This window comes from Mirounga angustirostris, unplaced genomic scaffold (assembly GCF_029215605.1).
Source record: "Mirounga angustirostris isolate CCGP_5_RB_7025 unplaced genomic scaffold, mMirAng1.0.hap1 SCAF_7, whole genome shotgun sequence".
Classification (NCBI taxonomy): Eukaryota; Metazoa; Chordata; class Mammalia; order Carnivora; family Phocidae; genus Mirounga; species Mirounga angustirostris.
The window spans coordinates 113560508-113580534 of record NW_026991715.1 but is presented as its reverse complement, the minus strand read 5'-3'; the positions used below and the strand labels follow the sequence as shown (position 1 = coordinate 113580534).

The 20027-nt window shown below is 44.0% G+C and overlaps 1 protein-coding gene across 1 annotated transcript; it reads right to left on the bottom strand.

The window, feature by feature from the left end:
- Positions 1 to 11727: 11727 nt before the first annotated feature.
- Positions 11728 to 18360, bottom strand: LOC129045732 (RING-box protein 2-like). The gene is made up of 2 exons (XM_064596684.1): positions 18206 to 18360; positions 11728 to 17126 (listed from the first exon to the last, which is right to left on the bottom strand). Exon 2 carries the CDS (start codon positions 12883 to 12885, stop codon positions 12544 to 12546), a length of 342 nt encoding a protein of 113 aa, XP_064452754.1. The 5' UTR covers positions 12886 to 17126; positions 18206 to 18360; the 3' UTR covers positions 11728 to 12543.
- Positions 18361 to 20027: the final 1667 nt, after the last annotated feature.

Genomic DNA, 20027 nt, shown 5'->3' with positions numbered 1-20027 from the left:
CCGCATACTTGGTACTTTTGGCGCGTGCACAAAGCGGGGCAGGGAGAAGGACCCGGATTGGTGCTCGCGGGAAGCAGAGCAGGGAGAAGAACCTGGAAGAGCCCCGAGCAAGGACTGGGACTCTCTCGCTGGCTTGGTTGGCCATCTTAGGACACAGATTTTCCTTATCACTTGCATCCCCCACTTGTTCATTATGTGTTACCTTTTAATATGTTGCTGGATTTGACTTGCTAACATGTTGCCAAGGACTTTTGCATCTCTGTCCATGAGGTATATTTGGGCTTTAGATTTCTTTTCATGTAATGTCTTTGTCTGATTTTGGTATCAGTTAATATTGGCCTCATAAAATAAATTGGAAAATGTTCTACCCTGTTCCGTTTTTTGGAAAAATTTCTCTAGAACTGGTATTATTTCTTCCTTTAATGTTTGGCAAAATTCACCACCAAACTTATATGGGCTAGGAGTTTTCTTTTTCAGAAAGTTTGTAGCTACAAATTTAGGGTTTTTTTAATACGTATAGCACTACTCAGCCTGTATTTCTTCTTTTTTTTAGGATAAATTTATTTATTTACTTATTTGAGAGAGAAAAAGAGAGTGTGTATGTGCACGCAAGTTGGGGAGGGACTGGGGGAGAGAGGGAATCCTCAAGCAGACTCCCCGCTGAACACGGAGCCTGATGCAGGGCTGGATCCCAGGACCCTGAGACCATGACCTGAGCTGAAATCAAGAGTCAGCCAATTAACTGACTGTACCACTCATGCACCCCGATTTATTTCCTCTTGAGTAGGCTTTGGAAATTTCAGTCTTTCGGGCAATTTTTCCACTTCATGTCAGTTCTCAAGTTTATTAATATGAAGTTGTTCATAATATTCCATCACTAACCTTTTAATTGCTGTAGATCTATAAAATCTTTTCTTTCATTTCTGATATTGATAATTGGTATCTTTTCTCTTCTTTTTCCTTGATTAGACTGACTAGAAATTTATAAATTATGGTTCCAGTGACTTTTCTCTATTGTTTTTCTGTTTTCTACTTCATTGATTTCTGGTCTCTATTTCCTTACTTTGGCTTCCTTTGTGTTTAACCTGCTTTCCTTTTATAATTTCTTTAGGTAGTAGCTAAGATCATTGTCATGAGACTTTTCTTCTTCATAAGTAATTAATTCTATACATTTTCCTCTGAACATTTCTTTAGCTACATCACATTTTTTTTATATGTTGCGTTTCCATTTGTTTCACTTAAAAGACGTTAGAATTTCCTTCATGATTCCTTCTTTGACCCATGGGTTATTTAGAAGTGAACTTTTTTATTTATAATTATTTAGAGCTTTTTGATATAACTCTCTCTTATTCACATCTAGTTTAATCCTCAAAGAACATGTTTTATATTATTTAAATTCTTATAAATTTGTAGAGATTAGTTTTGTGGCCCAGAATATGAATTACCTTGGTGAATGTTCCCATGCATATCTGAAAAGAATGCTTATTTTGCTATTTTTTTATTTTGCCATCAGGTTCTATACATGTTAATTAAGTCATGTTGGCAGATAGTGTCTTTCAGGTCATCAACCACAAGTTGGTTGATCGTGTCCTCAGTGTCCTTCAGTTCCTCTGGTATCTTTCAGGTCTTCTTCAGGAGTCACATAATCACAAATATGTATGAACTTAATAATAGAATTGGAGAATACATGAAGCAAAATGATGTAACTAAAAAAAGAAAAAGACTTATCCATAATTATATTTGGAGGCATCAACACTATTGTAAATGAAGAGAAGTTGCCAGAGAAAAGAGTAGAAGAAATGGAAATTTGACTCATATTTCTACACCATCATTAGCACATCATCATTATCAAACATTTATTGCCTCCCTAGTATATACTTGACCACAAGGGGTTGCAGGCTTCTTTGTTTATAAGGGCCAAGCAGGTGAGTAAGTAAGTGGAGTTGGCTGGCAGACACCCAGCTTTAGAGGGGGGTCAGGGAAAAAATAGGAAGAGGTACAGACTTGATGCACAGGAGAAGACATGCCCAGTCTAAGGGGAAGGCCCTGTTCAGCTGTTAAAGAATGAGAAACATGATGTAAAATATGACCAGAACTTGTTTTCGCAATGAAACCAGAAATCCACATCTTCAAGTGAAATATCCCCCATTTCTTAATGTTGGAAAGATAAATCAAAATAGTATTTGAAACATTGTGTGGGCCAATACTTTAAACAAACTTGTCTGTAGGCTAAATCCAGCCTAAAGCCTTCTACCTTGCAACCTCAGGTATAAATGCTAATTATTCCTCTTGGAGAGCTCACTATTTAGTTGGAGTAATGAGATAAGCACTTGTGTTATACATTTCCTGGTGGGACCCATTGAAAACAACGTGGGATATATTCAAACATTTTCTCATTCAACAAACACTCACTTATCACCTATCATATGCCAGGCATTATTCTAATAGTGGAGATTTATCAGTGAAAACAGATGAAATTCTTGCCCTCAAGGATCTTATAATCTAGTGAGAGGATAAAGATAGTGAAAATCACAAATAAATAAATAACATCATGAGTTATATGCTAAGCACTATTTTTTAAAAAAAGACTAATTGCCAAGGTAGAAGGGACACAATTTTATTAGGACAAAGAAACATGATCACTGAGAAGGTGACAACTGAGCAAAGATTTAAAGACAGGAGGGAGGGATCCATAGACATCCAGGAGAAGAGTATGCCAAGAAAAGGGAAGAGCCAGTGCAAAGACCCTGGGACAGGAGTGTGCCTAGCATGGTAGAGGAAGACCAGGGTGGAAAGTAAAATTAGTTGTGGTACCAATTCCAATGTGGGGGGAGTGGTGCTTCCCACACCTCCAATGAGCAATTCTCAGACACAATCAGGGTGTCCAAGAATTCAACTCAATTCAGATACTGTTTACTCAGACACAGCATCAGATTCTATAGGTTAAGGTTTCAGTTCTGCAAGACTGCACCCCACACACACCAACTTCAGATGCCAGTTGCAAACCCAGGTTATAATCTATGCTCTGACGAGCTGGTTATAAATCAGAGGCTCCCAAAACTTCCTCTTTGCGTTTGACTAATTTGCTAGAATGGCTCATAGATCTCAGAAAAACATTTTACTTACTAGATTGCTAGTTTATTCTAAAAGGATATAACTCAGGGACATCCAGATTGAAGAGATGCATAGGGCAAGGAATGGGGAAGGCACAGAGCTTCCATGACCTCTCCAGGTGCACCATTCTCCCAAATCTCCAGGCATCCACCAAACTGGAAGCTCTCCGAACCCTGTTCTCTTGCATTTTTATGAAAGCTTCATTACATAGTCATGATTGGTTAAATCATTGGTCATTGGCAATTGATTCAACCTCCAGGCTCTCTCCCCTCCCCAGAGGTCAGAGGTGGGACTGAAAGTTCCAATCATCCAGGGGCACCTGGGTGGCTCAGTGGGTTAAATGTCTGCCTAGGGCTTAGGTCATGATTCCGGAGTCCTGGGATGGAGTCCTGCATCAGGCTCCCTGCTCAGCAGGGAGCCTACTTCTCACTCTGCCACTCCCCCTGCTTATACTCTCTCTCTCTCTGTCTGTCAAATAAATAAATAAAATCTTAAAAAAAAAAAATTCTAATTGTCTAATCACATAGTTGGTTCTCCTGGCAACCCATCCTTAGGTTAGTTTCAAAAGTCACCTCATTAACATAAAAGAGACACCTTTATCACTTTCATCACTTCGGAAGTTCCAAGGATTTGGAGAGTTGTGAACCCTGGATGAAGACCAAATATATATGAGAAATAGATTTTGATCATCTGAATGACATATATTTTTCTTATAAACCACAGTGTCACAAAATTGTTGCTTGAACAGCATGAGGCCAGATAAGGGATCGATCGAGACTAGGCAAGAAGCACAGAGCCCCTTAAAAGGAGTAACCGAAGAGTGTTAAGTATAAAGACTATTTATGAAGCTGTGGACAGGGGTAGGGTGAACCTACAAGGTCAGGCCCTGGAGAGTTAGCAGTAGCACTCCTTGGCCAGAAGGGGCCAGCAGAGAGCAGGATTCCTGGAGCCTGGAGAAGGCCAAGTGTAGGAGAGGGCTGACAGATGGGGTCCTTGGTAAAGGAACAGAGTCATGGCCACCACCAGGCTTGGCAGGGAATGAAACAGAGAGATAAATACCCCAACCTCTCTCACCTCCCATGTCCCCATTGCAAACCAGCACCTTCCATCGACTGACCAGACTACAGGCCAAAGACTGTGGAGAAAGTTTGAAGATTCCTGGGACTAGTGTCCTGGAGAAGAAGGCAGGATGGAAAAGGCTGGAGAGTGAATCTGGGGGGACAAGAGGAGACCGTCCAGGACAGAGAGAGCAGTGGGAGATGAGGTCAGAGCGATGTGTGGTTTTGTAAAGCCTGATAGGCTGTTCCAAGAATGTTGGCTTTTGCTCTAAGTGAAACGTGGAACCACTGTGGGATCTTTAGCAGGACACTGATGGTTTGACTTATATTTTACAAAGAATCACTCTGGCTGCTCTGTAGAAATGGATTGTGCATGAGGGAAGGGCAGGGGTGGAGTCCATTGGCCCTGACTTGGATCATGGTGGTAACAGTGGAGATGGTGTTCTAATTCTGGATATTTCTAAGAAAATCTAAAAAGATTTCCAGATGGACTAAGAGAAAGGCACGCATCAGGATGACTAATGTTTTGGCCTGGGTACCTAGAAAGATCGAGTTGCCTTTAACTGAGATGGGAGAGCCTGCAAGTGGAGCTAACATAGCTGTGTGGGTGGTTGGGTGGGTGGTGGACATATTAAATTTGAGTCTATTAGACATCCAAAGGAAGATACTGAGTAGACACTTGAAGACACTAGTTTGGAGCTCATAAGAAAGATTTGGACTGAAAATATAAATTTGGGAATCATCAACGGCAAAATATATTGGAAATATGAGAAGGAAGAAGCACTATCAAATGGAGAAACAGAGAAAGTTTCACAGAGGAGGTAGCATGTCATTTGCCTCTTGAAGGATGGAATTTTGACAGCAGAAATAAGTGAGAAGAACATTCCAGAAAGAGGAAAAAAACCTAGGAAAAATGCTAGGATAGGAAATTGGAGGCAGGTTTGGGGAAGGCCGGTAGAGTCGGGAGGTGCTTGCTGTAAGCTTGGTGGTAAAAGAAGTAAAAGGCAGAAATGGAGCTAGAACATGGCTCCTCATTTCCAGCTCATTCATGCAGTTTTCATATACTCATCAAACATTTCTGGACCACCTACTTGGTCTAGGTGCTATGCTCTGTTCTAAATATTAATAATAAAAATATGTATTGAGCAGTAATTATGCACTCAAGGGAAAAAAAGTCACCATCAATAAAATGAAAAGACAACCAATGGAATGGAAGAAAATGTTTGCAAATTATATATCTGATAAGGAGTTATCATCCAAAATATATTTTTTAAAAACCTCATACAACTCAATAGCAAAAAACAAACATTCTAGGGCACAACCTCATACAACTCAATAGCAAAAAACTAACATTCTAGGGCGCCAGGGTGGCTCAGTCGTTAAGCGTCTGCTTTCGGCTCAGGTCATGATTCCGGGATCCTGGGATCGATCCCCGCATCAGGCTCCCCACTCAGTGGAAAGCCTGCTTCTCCCTCTCCCACTCCCCCTGCTTGTGTTCCCTCTCTCACTCTCTCTCTCTCTCTGTGTCAAGTAAATGAATGGAATCTTTAAAAAAAAAAAAAAAGAGAGGCACGGTAGGCTTTAAAAAACAAACAAACAAATATTCCAATTAAAAAATCAGTGAAGAATGGAATAGACATTTTTCCAAAGACACATTTGGCCAACAGGTACATGAAAAGGTGCTCAGCATCACTAATCATCAGATTATTGCAAATCAAAACCACAATGAGATATCACCTCAACCTGTTAAAATGGCTGTTAGCAAAAAGACAAGAGATAACAAGTGTAAGTAAGTATGAATAGACAAGGAAGCTCTTATACACGGTTGGTGGGAATGTAATTGGTACAGCCACTATGGAAAACAGTATGAAAGTTTCTCAACAAATTAAAAATAGAACTACCAGCAATATGATCCAGCAATTCTGCTTCTGGGTATTTACCTGAAGTGAATGAAATCACTCCTTAGAGAGATATCTGCACCCCATGTTCATTGCAGCATTATTTACAAGAGCAAAGAAATGGAAACAACTTCAGTGTCCATGGACAGATGAATGGATAAAGAAAATGTGAGACATAAATATATATAAAGAAAATGTAAGATATAAATATATATGTGAGATATATATAATTATATATATTAGCAAATGTATATATTTAAATATCTATTTTTAATGGAATAATATTCAGCCGCTAAAAAAGAAGGACATCCTGTCATTTGCAATAACATGGGTGGACCTTGAGGGCATTATGCTGAGTGAAATAAGTCACTCAAAGAAAGACAAATACTGTATGATGTCAGCTATATGTGGAATCTAAAAAAACAAACTCATAGAAACAGAGAACAAATTGGTTGTTGCCAGAGGCAGGAGGTGGGGTGTAGGCGAAACAGGTGAAGGTGGGCAAATAGTACAAACTTCCAGTTACAAGATAAATAAGTCCTAGGGATATGACACACAGCATGATGACTATAATTAACAACACTGTATTGTACATTCAAAAGCTGCCTAGAGAGTAGATCTTAAAACTTCTCAACGTAAGAAAAAAAATATTTAACTACCTGAGGTGATGGATGTTAACTAAGCTTATTATGGTAATCATTTTGCAATTTATACATATAACAAATCATTATGTTGTGCACCTAGAACTAATACAATGTTATATGTCAATTATATCTCAATAAAGCTGGAAACAAAAGTAATAAAAGATAAAAGAATATAAGAACCGTGAAATTTAAAAATAGATATATATTTATAAACATCTACTCTGTGCTATGGACACTCTTGAAGACACTAGGAATAGAGCAATGAATGAAATAGACCAAGATCCACGCTCCTGGGGACCTTTCAGAGTAAAGTTTGTCCAGCTTTAGCAAAGACCCCCCTGGCAAGTAGGTCCCTCCTGCAGACTCACCTACAGCCCTCCTCCAAGAGCTTCTCACCTCCCACCCACTTTCTACTCCACCCTCTGCATCAAGTCTCCCAGATGCCAGTTCTTTGGGTTCTATAACTAATGCTTTACTTCAAATTTTATATTTTCATGATGAGAACTCTTTTTATGTTATATGGATGGCTGGAATAAATGTCCTGTCAACAAAGTAAAAAGCAAAGGGGGAAAAAAGAAAAAGAACTTCCATTGAATCCTTACAACACTCCATCAAAGCTCTATGAATATTATCCCCACTTTAAAGACAAGGAAACGGGAGTCTGAGTCACTGGCCCCAGCTCACTCAGCTGACTGGGCACAGCAGGGTCGGGATTCGAGCCCAGGCAGTGGGACTCTGGGGGCCCCATCCTTACCGCTCTGGTTAGTGCCTGTCACTCTGGCAGGATCTGTGGCCGGGTAGCCCTCAGAAGGTAGCCGATCACCAAGCCACAAGTGGGGGAGGTGCTCCCCAGGCTTTCCTCTGCCCGGATGCCAATCGTGCCCGGGCCAAGGGGCAGGGGAGGCACTAGTGGCCGCAGCTCCGGGGGAGGTGGGGCTGCTGACCTGCTGACCCGGCAGAGGTCACCAGGGGCCGGCTCTGACCTCACCCGGGAACAGCTGATGTTCTTTCAACATGTCAGTTTCCTATTTCTTGGCTCCCGCCGCCAACCTGGGGTCAAGGGCGGGCCACCGAAGCCTCACCCTGGAAGGCTGGCAGCACAAGCGTCCACCCCTACTCGTTCTCCTCCCAACCCACCTTAAAGAGAAAAAAACTGAGGCCCAGAAAGACAGAATCATTTCTTCAACACTTTAAGGCAATTTTGTGGCAAAGCCTATGTTAGAATTCAGACCTCAGGACTCTCAGTTCGGTGTGAGAACTGCTAACACTAATCAGCTTGGGTTTTAAAATTAGGTTCCCTAGCGAGCAGGCTGGGATAGGATGGTGCGTGGGTGCATGTGTGTGTGCGTGCATGTGAGCGTGTTGGCCGATCGTGGGACACGAGCCCAGGACTGACACTCCGCACCACCCCCAGGGAAAGGAATTTCCCTCAGTCCAGCTTGTCTTTCAGGGACATTCAGGTTTTCAGTCATCGGACCCAGTGAAGGGCATGGGAAGGAGGAGTCCTGCCACCAGCGAGTCCCTATCAGGTGTCTTTCCTGGGAACACCTGCATCTGGGCAGCAAGAGGCTTGTGCAAGCAGCATGGCTGGAAATAGTGAGAAATAGAAGGAACTTCAACACCATCCATATGGGAGCCGTCACACAATGGCGGTATATTTAGTCAGTGGTGAAAAAGAATGAAGTAGGTCCAGATATCAGTCAAGGAAAGATCCCCAACGTATATTATGAAGCAAAAACTAAAGAAACGTGCCTACAGTATGAACCCAATTATGTACAAAAGCAGACTATCTATATGATTTTGAATGTGTAGGAAAAGGACCACATCGGCCTGACAATGGCAGTCCCTTTATTCACTCCACAGGTGCATGCGAGTGCCCTCCCTGTGCAGCGGGCCCTGTGCTGGCTGAGGGCGTCAGCAGGGAGCAGAGCAGACCCCAGCCTGCCCTCCTTAGCCCAGTGATGAGGGGGTGGGGGAGGGAAAGCGCACTATCTCTTTGTTTAATTACTCTGTTATCTGAAGTTTTTAACAATAATTCACTTGTGAATTTGTGCTTATAAATGGGTAAATACATAAATAAACAAAAGAAGGCGTGGGGAGAAGAGAAATGCATGGCTAAGTGCGCTGTGTGCCAGGTGCCTTAACCAGCAGGGGGCAGCACAGACAGAGCATCTGAGCTCCAGAGACCATCTTTTTTTTTCTTTGCAGGTACAGTGATCACAAGTAACAACCTGTGATCGTACAGGAGGTCCCTGTTTATAAAGCTCATCCAAAGTCATCGACTCCTTACATCCTCGCACCGTGCCTGTGAAGCAGGACTTTGTGTGAGTGAGGAGAATGTCAGCTGACTTCTCTGAGGTCTTATTTCTAATAGTTGGCAGAGATGTGTTTTCTCACATACGGGGGTGGGCACGTGTGTGACAGGGAATACACATACAGTAGCTTCATCACTTAAAACTTATAAGGGAGCATAAACCGGAAACACACACACACCCCCCACCGCACAAACCTCGCATCCATCTTCAACAATTCTGCCAAATAATAAAGTCTGGATGCTTCTAACCTACACAGAACCACTTGCCTATAGCAGTTAAGCAAATAAGCAGAGCAAACGTATCATCCACACACTTTCATGCACAGTCAGCAAAAGTGAGAGAGGGATATATAGATATATATAGATATATAGATATATAGATATATATATAAAGGCTAGTTCTTCTCAGTTCTTAAAGTGTGTCTTAATACCATAGACTACTATTTCTCAAACATGAAAGTGCGAACAGGCCACTTGGGAATCTTAATAAAATGTAGATTCTGATTCTGTAGGACTGAAGGAGGGCCCAAGTGTCCGCATTTTCTAGCCAGCTCCCAGGTGCTCAACGGCTACTGGTCTACGGGCCACACTTGAAGTAGTAAGGCTGTTGCCCATGTCACCCACTGCCATTCCTTTCCCTCTAGTTTGCATGAGATGCGAGCAACAGAGCTGCCGACCCCTCAGTTCCTTACCTTTCACTGTGTGAGCATCTCTCCCCACTGAGAGTAATTCCAGTGTTTTTTGTTTTGTTTTGCTTAATTCTAGTGTTTAAAGGCACATTTTGCTCATACGTGACTCTTAAGCCAAGCCCATCAATTAACCTCAACTTCACCTGAAGAAACTATGATCATATCATAGCTCTAGACTTCCACATCATCCCAAGGATGATTTTAACTATTATGAGATGTTGAGGTCCAATCTTCTGATATGATGTGAGTCCCATGAGTGCAACCCTGTCAATGACTTAAAGCAAAGAAAGGCTCAAAGTGTGGGGCCCTTTTACTTAATGCCCAGATGCTTCAGTTTGCTCATTTAGAAGACGAGGGATTGGACTACATGCTTCTTTCCGGCTCCTTTGTTTTGTTGTCACTCAGTTCCCATGGTTCTCAGCCAGTGGCAATTTTCTTCCTGGGAACGTTTGATAATATCAGGAGACATTTTTGGTTGTAGCAACTGGTTACTACATTCCAGTAGGCAGTGGGCAGAGATGCTGCTAAACCCCCTCCAGTGCACAACCAAGAATTATCCAGCCTAAAATGGCAATGGCACCAGGGTCAAGAAGCCTGGCCCCGTTCAATCCACTCATACTGATCCCTATCTTTGGCAACTTATTGAATGATTATCTGAATACTGCCACAGATTTGGGGAAAGAAAAAGATCACAGGCAGCCTTTCATATTGGACCTTCGAGGTCTTGCACAGGGAAGTTGAGTGCCTGAGGGGTCCAGTGGTTGGCTTGCATTATGATTCTGCCACAGACGAGCTGGATGGAATGGACAAGTGATACAAAATCTCTCAGCTTTAACTCCCTCAGATGTCAAGTAACTATAGGACCCACGAGGGCAGGGGTCTCTATAGAGGGGTCTCTATTTGGGACAGCAAAGTATATACATTCTCCTTGCTTATAGTAAGCACTTGTGCATTTCTTGAAGCAATGAATGATGCCTGACTTGCTTATAACATAATCTTTTCTTAGAACTCTGATGTTGACTGCTAGTTTTTAAATCTCGATGAGAGACTTGACAGTTAGGGATTACTATTATTAACAGCACCATGTCCTGGCAGAGCCAGAACGGCACTCCAGGATCCCGTACCATGCACGTACAGTACTGGCAGTAGGAAAGACGGAGGGCTCTAACATCAGATGCCCTGGGTGCAAATCTTAGCTCCCCTACATGAGCTTAGACGTTTGATTTACCCTCCCTAAGCCTCAGTTTCTTCATTTGAAAAATGGAGGTAATAATGATTCCTATGTCACAGGGCACTTGGAAAAATTAAAGTGAAATGAACGCAGCCCCTGGCACACAGCAAGCTCTCTGTAAAAGGAGGCTTTATCATGCTTTTGGCCTCCCGCCTCCAAATCAAGGGCACCCGCTCAGTTACCTCTCCAAACAGAAGTAGAGACACAGTGCTAAAATCAGAGCCCAGCCCCAGAGACCAAGCTGACCCAGCTCCTTTCTGCTGCAAGGAAAGTTAGGAGTTCACCCTCCTCGCTTCCCACTCTGTGTGCCTGAATGAGGGGTTCTGGAACAAATATTCCATACTTTCCTGCATGCCCACTTGGCCATATTCAGAATACAGTCCCAATGACTAGATACACCGCATTTTCATTCTGCTTAAAGGCCAAAGGACACTAATAAAGATGTCAGAGCTCAAAATTGTTTGGAGAGCGAAGAAACAAATGAGAAGAGAAAACTGCAGCCTTTGATTCAAGAATGAATTTTGCATCGAGGGCTCGGGATTACAGGGCACCAGAGACCACATTGGCACTCACGCTGCATTCCATTTTCTATGAGAAAGAAGAAAACGGGGGGTGGGGGGGGACACAAAATGATATTAAAGAAAGTGTATTCAAGCATATATCTTGATTTGAGCATGTGAACCCAAACCATTTATATTTTATAGCATAGTAAAACTTGGAGCCGGAAAGAAGCATGTAGTCCAATCCCTCGTCTTCTTTTTTTTTTTTTTTTTTTGAAGTAAACAGAATAAACCATTTATTAAAACATCGTGTAATAAAATAAACTTTTTGATCCAATGCTACAGTGGTAAACATTTTCCCCTCATTAACATTCCACCTAAAACATTCCACAGTTTAATTAATACAGAATCTGACCAGAACTTAAAAATACTTCTGTTCTTTACTGCTCAATGATTGAACAGTGAGGTGAGTGGAGATTTAGGTATTCTTGATGAGCCAAAGACAGAGGATGATAGCCTAAAAGACAATCGAAATTCCATATGCCCGAAGGTTAAATTTTATTTACCCTGTTCACTGGTCCAAACTTAAAATTTTCATTATATCAAGTAAAGATTTCATGAATCACCCCCTCCCAGCCAAAAATAAATATCAGGAACAAAATAAGGATAAGAGTTGGGTTTTAAACTGCACTTTATTTGTTACTATAACAGTCTTTTTTTTTTTTTTTTTACTGATCAACTATAAGCATGCAACAAGTTCTCTTCTGAATGGAACTGCTTCCACAGCCCTTTGGATATCAATAAGTAAATTATAAAGTCATTCAATTTGTAGCTCTCTCCTCCTTTAAAGCACTTCTAAGCAGTGAGGTAGGAAAGACCATCTTTAATAAATTATCTTCTTAATTGTAGAGAATTTCTGAAAATAAAACTAACAAAATGCTAAACCATGCCTCTGATGAGTACCAAAAGACCACAGAGCCATCTCCTCTTATTTGAAGAATTAGTTCCCTGGAGAGTTCTGGCCTTTGTAGGGCACTTGATAACAAGATCCACCAGGACTCCAAACAAATGCACTAAGAAAGCCTTCCACCACTCTCACTTGCCGATTCTTTGGACCACCCAATCTTGCTGGCAGAGAGGGCAGCGATTGTTCTGTTTCACCCACAGGGACATGCAGCAGTTGTGAAAGGAATGATTACATTCTCCCCAGACCACAACACAATCCTCTTGTTTGTTTTCAGCTTGACATCTAAGACAGGCATCCATCACCTGGACCCTGCAGATGGCGCACGTATCGCACTCCACGTCCCAGCTCCACATAGCCACCGCATTCCACTTTTTGAGAGAGAACATTTTGTCGCCTCCCGACTTGGAGCCTGCGCTCCCGGAGTGAGCGGACAAGGCGCAGGGTTCCTCGCCGTCTTCCACGTCGGCCATGGCGGCGACGCGGAGTCGGGGGAGGCGGGTGGCTCTGGCGGCTCTGTGGGGTCCAATCCCTCATCTTCTAAATGAGCAAACTGAAGCATCTGGGCATTAAGTAAAAGGGCCCCACACTTTGAGCCTTGCAGCAGCTGACTTGAGAAGAAGAGCCATGGGGCCTGTTCCTTCAGCCACTCCTGCCTCTCTCAAGGACTTGACTTTTGACCAGAAGGGACTGGAAGGGACTGGAAGGGACATTGGAATCCTGCTTCTCCTGGTGCACTGTTTTCACTGGGCTTGTGAAGGTTGTACATTCACTCACATACTCTTTACTGAGCACTTACTATGTGCCAGGCTCCATTCTCGGTTCTTGGGCTACAGAGAAGGACAGGGCAGGTGCCCGCTCCCAATGCACCTGCCTTCCAGGGAGCCACACAGTTCATAAAAGTGCATAAATCAGTTCTACAACATAATTCTGGTGGTGTTTCCTGCTCTCAGAGAAATAAAATAGCATGGGTTGGTGGAGAAGGACTGACAGGGAGGGGATAACTCAGAAGACCCCTCTAAGAGGCAGCTGGAGAGGAGATCTGACCCCTGAGACGTAGCCAGTCATGTGGAAGTCAGAGGGAAGAGGGTTCTGGTGAAAAGGAACAGCAACCATAAACACCAAGGCACGCGAGGGAGGCAGAGTGAGCAGACAGGAAGCCAGTGCGGCTGGAACAGAGAGAACAAGGAGAAGGTGGTAGGAGAGAGGTCAGAGCCTGCGGGGCCACTTGTCCGAGGACGCTGGGAGGTGGAAGCAGGACTGAGATTCGGCCTGGGGGCTCCAGGCTCAGTTTTTACGGGTCTGTGTCGACTATGCGGTGCAGACCCTTCTGTCGTGTTGAGTCTCCAGGTCAGATACAGGAGGACCCTGGCCACGCTGTGCTTACACTCAGCACCTGGCATGGGACAGGGCTCCAAGGCCAAGGGAGCCCCCAGGACCAGCCAGCACGGAGATGGAAAGTGGGCCCCTCATTCCCTTTAGGCACCGTGACTCATACAAGGTTAGTCAGTCATGAACCAGCCCTGCCAGCCCAGAGAAAGGGCTCAAGAGAGCCTAAGGCTAATTTTTTAAATCATTATTATTAATTTTTAATCATACAAGAACTCACGAATACATTTCCCTTATTTTAAAAACATGAAATGAGGGGCGCCTGGGTGGCTCAGTTGTTAAGCGTCTGCCTTCGGCTCAGGTCATGATCCCAGGGTCCTGGGATCGAGCCCCGCATCGGGCTCTCTGCTCGGCCGGGAGCCTGCTTCTCCCTCTCCCACTCCCCCTGCTGTGCTCCCTCTCTAGCTGTCTGTCTCTCTCTCTGTCAAATAAATAAAATAAAAATCTTTATAAAAAATAAATAAATAAATAAAAATAAAAAATAAAAACATGAAATGAAACATGGTCCCTAAGTCCAGTGTCCCCCTAAGCCACCTCTCCCCCAATCCTGGCCATCTGTCGGTGCCCCACATCTTTCTCACCTGGAGCTAAATACTGTCATTATTCCAGACCACATCTTATGCCCTAACATGCACTCCTAGGGAAGATAGTGGGCTTTCTACATGTTTGTCTTAATCATTTGTGGTGTACTGTAGGTATGGGTCTGCAGCTTGCCCTCGCCCCCACGGGACACTAGGTCTTGAGCAGGTTATGACATCATCAGCACCCACCTCATTTGGCTAGTTGCTGGGTGCCATTCCTTAGGACGATATGCCACTGTTCAGCTCCCTCTGCAGTGTCATTTATATTGTTTCCAATTCTCTTTGTATCACAAATACAATCCCGCTGCAATGAAACTTCCTCTCTGCCCACCTTGTGAGGATTTCTCTATGGTGGAAGGAGGCCTCGACTCTTAGATGCAATTCCCAAATGGAAGCAGAATGGGTCCTGGGAATTTCTAAGCACCTAGTGATCCTCTAGACGCCAGAGGCCTTGCCTTATGGTTACTGCCCAAATCCCCCAACGCCCACTGGGGCTCTGTAGAAGGAGGGACTTCTTTTCGATGAGCTCTAATGTTAGCACAGCAAGGGCAACCCAAAACTCGCCGATGCTGGGGAGTCAACTGTGGGATTCTCTCATAAATAGAGGCTTGCTGCCCTTTCTGGGGTTATGCGGTGCTTACAGGAGGCCTGTGGATTGCAAAGTCAGGCCAAGCAGCGCAGTGCACGTTAATGGTGTTCCTGGGGAAATGACGAGCACACACATACCGCAGCCTTCTGCTTGCCCTTTGCCATGGCCTTCCTGGGCATCAGGGTATAGGATGTTACCTTCTGCAAATTCTGTGTAAATAACTGAGCTCGAATGGCTAATTTGTAATGAGATGAGGGAAAAATAATCATCACCTACTTTGCATAGACTTTCACTCACAAAGCACGCAGTTTCTCATTGCATTCCTGGAACAACCCTGAGGTACACACAGGAAAGGGATAATTATAATATGTATTATAATAATGTTTAAAGGCAACTGTTATTCATTACAGCTGAGTAGATTCAGACAAGAATTAATTGGTTGCCCAAGGTCGCATAGCTAGGAAGTGAGGGCAAACCCGAAACTCAGGTCCTCCGATTGCCGATGCTTTTCTCTTGCACAGGACAGCGCTGTAAGGTCCAGCTGTGCCACCATGAAGACCCACTTGTAATTCTTAATACCTATGAGAGAGGGGCGCCCTCGGCAGATTCTAAAGGATATATTGGAAGACCATATTCTGAGATAGAAGTTAGGTCTTAAAGAGCCAAGTGAATAAAGAGGGAAGCCAGCCAATTCAGGGTAGGAGGGCATGGGAGTTAATTTAACTGAACTCTGAGATGAGTAAGTCCGTGTTGTCTGAGAGGTTTTCACTCCACCCATTAATTAAAGATTCTCAGGATACTTTAGCTAGCTGGTCATGCAAGGCCTCTCTAGGGAGGCAGCAATTAAGCGAAGACCTAAAGGAAGATGAGCTTCCAGCTTTGCAAAGAAACAGGGGAAGAGCAAAGCAGGTGTAGGGACCAGCATGTGCAAAGTTCCAAGATGGACAAACTCACCGCAAGGCCAGGGACTCCTTCCGTGTAGGGAGCCAAAAGGAGGGGTGGGTAGGAGATAATGACTGGCCTGGGCAGTCAGGGCTAGAGGAGCTCAGAGGATGGTTTCCAGGAGAAGACAGGACTTGAGGGCATCGTGAGGAAATGACTGGCATTATTAAAGGAAGGCAGAGCAGGGAGGTTGCTACAAAGCAGTACTGTAGGCAGAAGAGAGATGATTGGTGAATAATGAGTAAGGCAAAGTCCCTTAATCTGTAAAATGGAAGAGTAGGTTAGAAGGCTCACTGACATCCCTTTTAGATCCCAATAAGAAAACTGAGCCCAGGGAAGCTTGACCAAGGGAACAGCAGGGCTGAGTCCAGCTCCCAGATCTCCCAGATTCCCATCCGGAGCTGGCTCCACCCCAGCTCCTGGCTTCTGCTGGCAGGGCGACTATCAGGAAGGAGGCTCGGGCTGTGGTCGGATGTGAGTACGGGGCCACAGCAGAACCCTGTGGTGGGACCGTCTGCCCAGAGCTCCCCGCAGTCAGCACTGCAGCCCCCAGTGCTCTGATCTCAAAGCCAGTTCCTTTGTTCCCTGCCCCCCAGAAGCTTCCCAAAGACCTCAGGAACCCCTTTGATTTTTTTTTTTTAAACATTTCTGCACAAAACAATGTAAGCAACAAGAAGAAAAGTATGGCTCTATCACCAAACTGTTTGGGCCAGAAAAACAGGCCTGTGTCCTGCCAATTCCACCCCAGTTTGGGAGCTCCCCCAGGGAGGAAAGAGGAACAGAACTGGAGTCAGGGAGCACCACGCAAAGCACCATTTCCTGGTGGGAAGTCTAGTCTTTGCTCAGGGCCTGGGGCTCAGCCACAAACTAGTGGTGCCCCTGGGGGATCAAAGGTCTCTGCATCAGCCTGGAACATGGTCAGATCTTCTGCCAAACTCCAACCACAACACACCCAGAAGCTGAGAACCAAGAACTCTAGTAGGGCATTCCCATCCCAGGTTCCTGCATCTTGAGAATGTGGTCTTGACCATCTGCACCCCACTCAACTCTTCCACAAAGAAGCCTTTAGACTTATCACCTGCATCTGGTTTTGCTTCCCACTGGACCTGTGATTTTCTCTTTTTTCACTTAGTTCTGTACCCTCTCCTTCCCCACGGCCCTACGGCAAATCAGGATGGCTGTTCCTTCTTCTTCAGCTGATCTCAAATGTCACCTGTTGAGAGAGACACCCATCTTTTAGTGTCTATTACGGCCCTCTCTCTTCACTTGCTTTATAGACTGTAATCATTAGTCTGTGTGTTTATTTATGTATTGTCTCCCCCCCCCCCCCCCCGTGTTTCTGGCAGGCATAGCTCCTGGCATGGGTAGACACTCCATTAGAAGTTGTAGGATAAATGAACGAATGAATGAATGAACTAGAAAACAAAAGAATACCTTAGTTCTTCTTCAAATAAATGTCTGCCAAAAAGCTTACACTTGCCCAAGTGATTTTGTTAAAATTACATAATCCAAAACTTTACTTTGATCCAAAAGCCTGAAAATTAAGAGTGTGTCTTCCCAGGTCTTTTTTCTACGTGTTATAGATATATGTACATGTGGTACCTATATGGGATCCCACTTTGATTTAACTATTTTATATGATATATATATTCTATATGGTCTCTATATGATATTATACACATGTCCACTAATATACATTATCCCCCCAAAAATACTGAAATATTTTTCTGCAATTTTCTGATTTAACCACATACCGTGAAAGTCTTTCCCCACTACCACATGTAGATCTGTCTCATGTTGTTAACAACTACATATTATTTTTCAAAAATAAAAATAAAAGTACTCACTCTTAGTGAGATATTTAAGTGGTCTAGGAATGGCAAACAGAAATCATTGGATCACAAGCACCTCTTCCCACCATTACCACACCTCATAGGCCAGAAGGATTTCATGTCCAGATGAGGGTGAGTGAGGGGGTATTCATGAATGGGCAGGAGAGCACAGGAGTGGGGTGGGGTGGGACAGGCTCATGTAGAGGCAAGAAAGGTGGGAGGCAGCAGGATGGGATGGAGAGAAAAGCAACTGGGAAGAAAAGTTGGGGAGCCTAGGGCTGGGTTAGTCAGGGAGAGCAAGAGAGGGTCAGAAAATGGGGACAAGAGGTAGAAAGCAGCCCCTTCAGGGACCGGAAGTTAGGAGACAAGGGGGCTCTTGGAGTAGAAGAGAAACATAATGGAGGCAGCCAATCCACCCCTTGAAGAAGGTGGAAAATCTGTCTCCCAATGGTTTTCCCACCTGGTTTTCCAACACCCAGGAGCATTTGCCTGTTTCCGAGTGAGACGTGTTTATCTCCATTCTGGAGTCTCAAAGTTCAAAACAAACTTCCAAACAAAGGGACCCTCCGCTCTGCGGTTTTCAGCTTCATTCTCTTGCAAGGACAGAGCCAAGATTCGGCTTTCCTGATGACTTTCACAGCCAATTCCACTGAACATCCCACCCCCAGCTTCCTTCTGCGTCTTTCCTGGCTGCCTCCAATTGTTGTGGACATCCTCACGGGCTTAGTTTTTTTAGCTCTTTTTAACTCTTTTCTTCCTATCTTTATAATTACGCGAGGAAAATAAGATTGTTTTCCCAACAGAAGCAATTTGGGGCTTTTAGAGTGGACCAAAGTTCTCTCCCAAGAGCTGAATTCATCAGCATCGAGTTATAGATATTATTAAAAAGAACCCTAGAGGAGAAGAACCTATCTGTTAAGCTCCCTGCAGTTGGAAAATTCTGAGACATATTTTCATGGCCATCACCCTATGGAAAAGCCCACCAGGTTTACATAAATAGAAAATGACAAGACTGTCTCTGAGGGTAGGTGTAAGTGGGGGATGATACTAACAATCTGCACACATCATCTTCTTTTGCTAAGCATTACACTGAGTATTTTAATACACACAATAATCCATGAGGCAGGTACCATATCACACCCATTCTACAGATGAAGAATTTGAGGCTCATAGAGTATCTCACCTAAGGTCACACAGATACTAACTGATGGAGCTGGGACTGAAAATCAGCCAGGCTGGAAACAGCTTCTGGGCTCTTAACCAAGCCACCACTGGGTTTACCTAATTCATGCTTTGCTAACTTAATTATTGTCTACCAATCCTCCCCCAAGTAGGAGTTACACTCCAGGAGAGCATGTCCTTGTCTGTCCTGTTGTATCCCTAGCTGCCAGCACAGGGCCTAGCCCAAAGTAGACCCTCAATAAATGATTACTGAGTGAATGAATTAATGAATGAATACTATGTTTTTATTTGACTATGTCCTGTAATCTAAAAAATTCTGAACACTGAGGCTTTGGGTGATACTTAAATATGTTCATCCAACAGTCCTATTAATTTTAACCCATTTAACTTACCTGAGCTTTCTCCCAGAAAAAAAAAAAAAAAAATCTTTTTCCAAGCATCAGAACCTGGCAAGTTACACGAAATGTAGGAATTGAATAAGGAATCCCAATCTGAAAATGTAAAGAGAAAATGTAAATTTAAAAGATCTTTTGGAATCATATAAATATGTATTCATCACTTACAAAGCTGTTCTAGGCCCCTGCCTTTTTCAGTAGCGAAGAGTGGGCTGTGAATCACCTGGGATACTTATTTAAAATGCAGAGCCAGGGCGCCTGGGTGGCTCAGTCGGTTGAGTGTCTGCCTTCGGCTCAGGTCATGATCCCAGGGTCCTGGGATCGAGTCCCGCATTGGGCTCCCTGCTCAGCAGGGAGCCTGCTTCTCCCTCTCCCACTCCCCCTGCTGTGTTCCCTCTCTTACTGTGTCTCTCTCTGTCAAATAAATAAAATCTTTTTAAAAAAAGGGAGAGGGCGCCTGGGTGGCTCAGTCGGTTGAGTGTCTGCCTTCTGCTCAGGTCATGATCCCAGGGTCCTGGGATCGAGCCCTGCATCGGGCTCCCTGCTCGGCGGGGAGCCTGCTTCTCCCTCTCCCACTCCCCCTGCTGTGTTCCCTCTCTTACTGTGTCTCTCTCTGTCAAATAAATAAAATCTTTTTAAAAAAAGGGAGAGGGCGCCTGGGTGGCTCAGTCGATTGAGTGTCTGCCTTCTGCTCAGGTCATGATC

Coding starts and splice junctions, on each gene's coding strand:
- LOC129045732 (XM_064596684.1), bottom strand. CDS start 12,885: ATGGCCGACGTGGAAGACGGCGAGGAACCCTGCGCCTTGTCCGCTCAC.